This window comes from Frankliniella occidentalis, unplaced genomic scaffold, assembly GCF_000697945.3.
Source record: "Frankliniella occidentalis isolate FOCC.00 unplaced genomic scaffold, Focc_3.1 Scaffold22, whole genome shotgun sequence".
In the NCBI taxonomy this organism is placed as follows: Eukaryota; Metazoa; Arthropoda; class Insecta; order Thysanoptera; family Thripidae; genus Frankliniella; species Frankliniella occidentalis.
In genome coordinates this window covers 887866-890007 of record NW_026267152.1, presented here as the reverse complement: position 1 = coordinate 890007, position 2142 = coordinate 887866, and the positions used below count along the sequence as shown (strand labels likewise).

At 58.1% G+C, this 2142-nt stretch overlaps 1 protein-coding gene across 1 annotated transcript in view; it reads right to left on the bottom strand.

The window, feature by feature from the left end:
- The window catches only part of LOC113215523 (semaphorin-2A-like), a 45661-nt gene that overhangs the window by 6218 nt on the left and 37301 nt on the right, over window positions 1-2142 (bottom strand). Inside the window, exons 4-5 of the mRNA XM_052264850.1 lie at window positions 2053-2115; window positions 1784-1891 (exon numbers count right to left, since the gene is read on the bottom strand). Of these exons, the coding sequence (XP_052120810.1) occupies window positions 1784-1891; window positions 2053-2115 (171 nt within the window). The remainder of the gene's footprint in view (window positions 1-1783; window positions 1892-2052; window positions 2116-2142) is intronic.

Here is a 2142-nt window from a genome sequence, read left to right as displayed (position 1 = left end):
CCTCCGCGCCCCGCCCGGCGCTGCCCCCGATGGTGCCGGTTGGCGTTGGTGTAGGCCACAAAGAAGGAAGTGACAGGCAAACTTGCGCCATTAACACGACAGGCAGGCGCGGCCGCAGGGCCATTCCCAGTCTAATGGAAATTAAGACTGCCGAAGTGTTGGCGGGCAAGTCCTGCCCCCCCATCACAGGTCGGGGCCGCCGCTGGCGGGGGTGGCGTGGGGGCGGCATGGGGGCGGCATCGGGGGCGGTATGCGGGCGAGGGCAGGCGCGGAAGGGGACGGGGTGTGGATTGCGCAAACGCAATCTGCTCAGTGGTCATCGAGTCCCAGGTGCAATAGCGATTGCTGCAAACACAACGCGGACAGTGCACACACTCACACACACACATTGCATACGCACACGTGCGTGCACCACACACACGAGCGCGCGCGCATGACATCTTTATTCCCACGACCGACGGTAATTTTCTGCTCTTTGGTCGCTCCGAGTCAATCACCCTCCTCCTCATGTCTTTCTCAAAGTCCGAATCATCGACCGGCGCGCGCAGCAGTGCGCCTTTGCGATGCATCGCGGACGCCGCCGGGCGGGACAGACCACTCGGGGGTGACCTGCTGGTGCATTAAACAGCCCCCCTATACCGACGGGTGACACGACGCGCCGACAACAGGCAGTCGCGCGCCTATTTCGGTCGGTGCGTGGGTCCCGATGTATCGCGAGCTTCACAAATACACACTCGGCGCGAACAGGGCACGCGCGCCCGTGCTCGCGTGTTACAGGTCCCCCCCGGCCACGCCGCGCCACGTCGCGCCACGCCAGGCCACTCCACGCCACCCCACGCCACCCCACGCCACGCCACCCCACGCCACCCCGCGCAACCCCACGCCACCCCACGCTACGCCACGACGGTGGTCCGCAACACGACGGCATGGCATATATCAAGGAGGCGCGCGGTCGACTTTTCGCCGTGAATTGTGCATATCGCATAGCGAAGGGCGGGTGTGCAAGACTATCGCCGACCATCGCCTTACGAGCCACAGGTCCTGTATTGGAGCACGTGTGTGAAATGACATCAACCAGCACATTCCCCCCGCTCGAAAATAAAAGGAACAAAAAATAAACTTAAGTATGACAGGTGTAAACCGTTATCCGTCCAGTTGTACTATGTCACAGTTGAAATGTCAAATTACCCTTTGCCGTCCTACATTTTTGAAACCCGTCAACTCTTTATATGTGATTTACATTATTTCATGCGAGTCAAATTTTCTTTTTAAATACATTTACGAAAATTGTCGTATACATGGGTTGTGTTTTCTTCAGCACTATGCAAGACAAATCTGACCGCTCATAGAGCTGTTCTCCATCCGCCACGGATCACGTCCACGATCGGCTGGGGATTTGTTTTACTGCGTCCGTCCTGGCCATCGAACAATTATTCCAAATCCGCACACCGCCGTTAAACCCGGCGCCAGCCGTGGCTGCACGCCATCCGGCCAGGAACACGACACAACTGAGCCCGGCACACTTACACACGAATAAGCCATTTCATGCATATTGTTCGTACATAAATTGCACACGTGGTAAGTCATAAAAAATGTGCATACGGTATCCAGCTTGTTTACGGATTGACAATAGACTGCATACCCGTCTTACATTAGTCTATACATCACCTTATTTCTTGTCAGTTCTGAGAAGAGAAGCGGGGGTCAGCGACATTGTAATCCCCCTTCCCTCTATCTCTCTCCATCTCTCTCCCTCCCGGCCTCTCTCCTCCCTCGCACTCACGTTTATGACCCAGTCCCTGGGGCTGTGGGCGTTGGTCCCGCACACGTACAGCCGCTTGCCGTCGTCCACTGGCTGCAGGACCCGGATGTGGTTCCGGCAGTCGAAGTGCTGCAACAAAAGACCGGCCGACAGGCTGAGCGTGGCGTCGGTGGCCTAGTGGGAGAGGGGGGGGGGGTGAGGGGAGCTCTCACGGTGCGACTCCCTCCCCTCCCTCACCCACACCTCTGCGTGCGAGGACAGAGAGAACGCCAACGGCACACAATACGAACCTCGGACTTCCCCTTGGAGACGCAGTTGGCCACATTGGTGGGCTCCAGCAGCAGGGAGTCTCTCTGGAACCGACAAGAGAACGGCGGCGT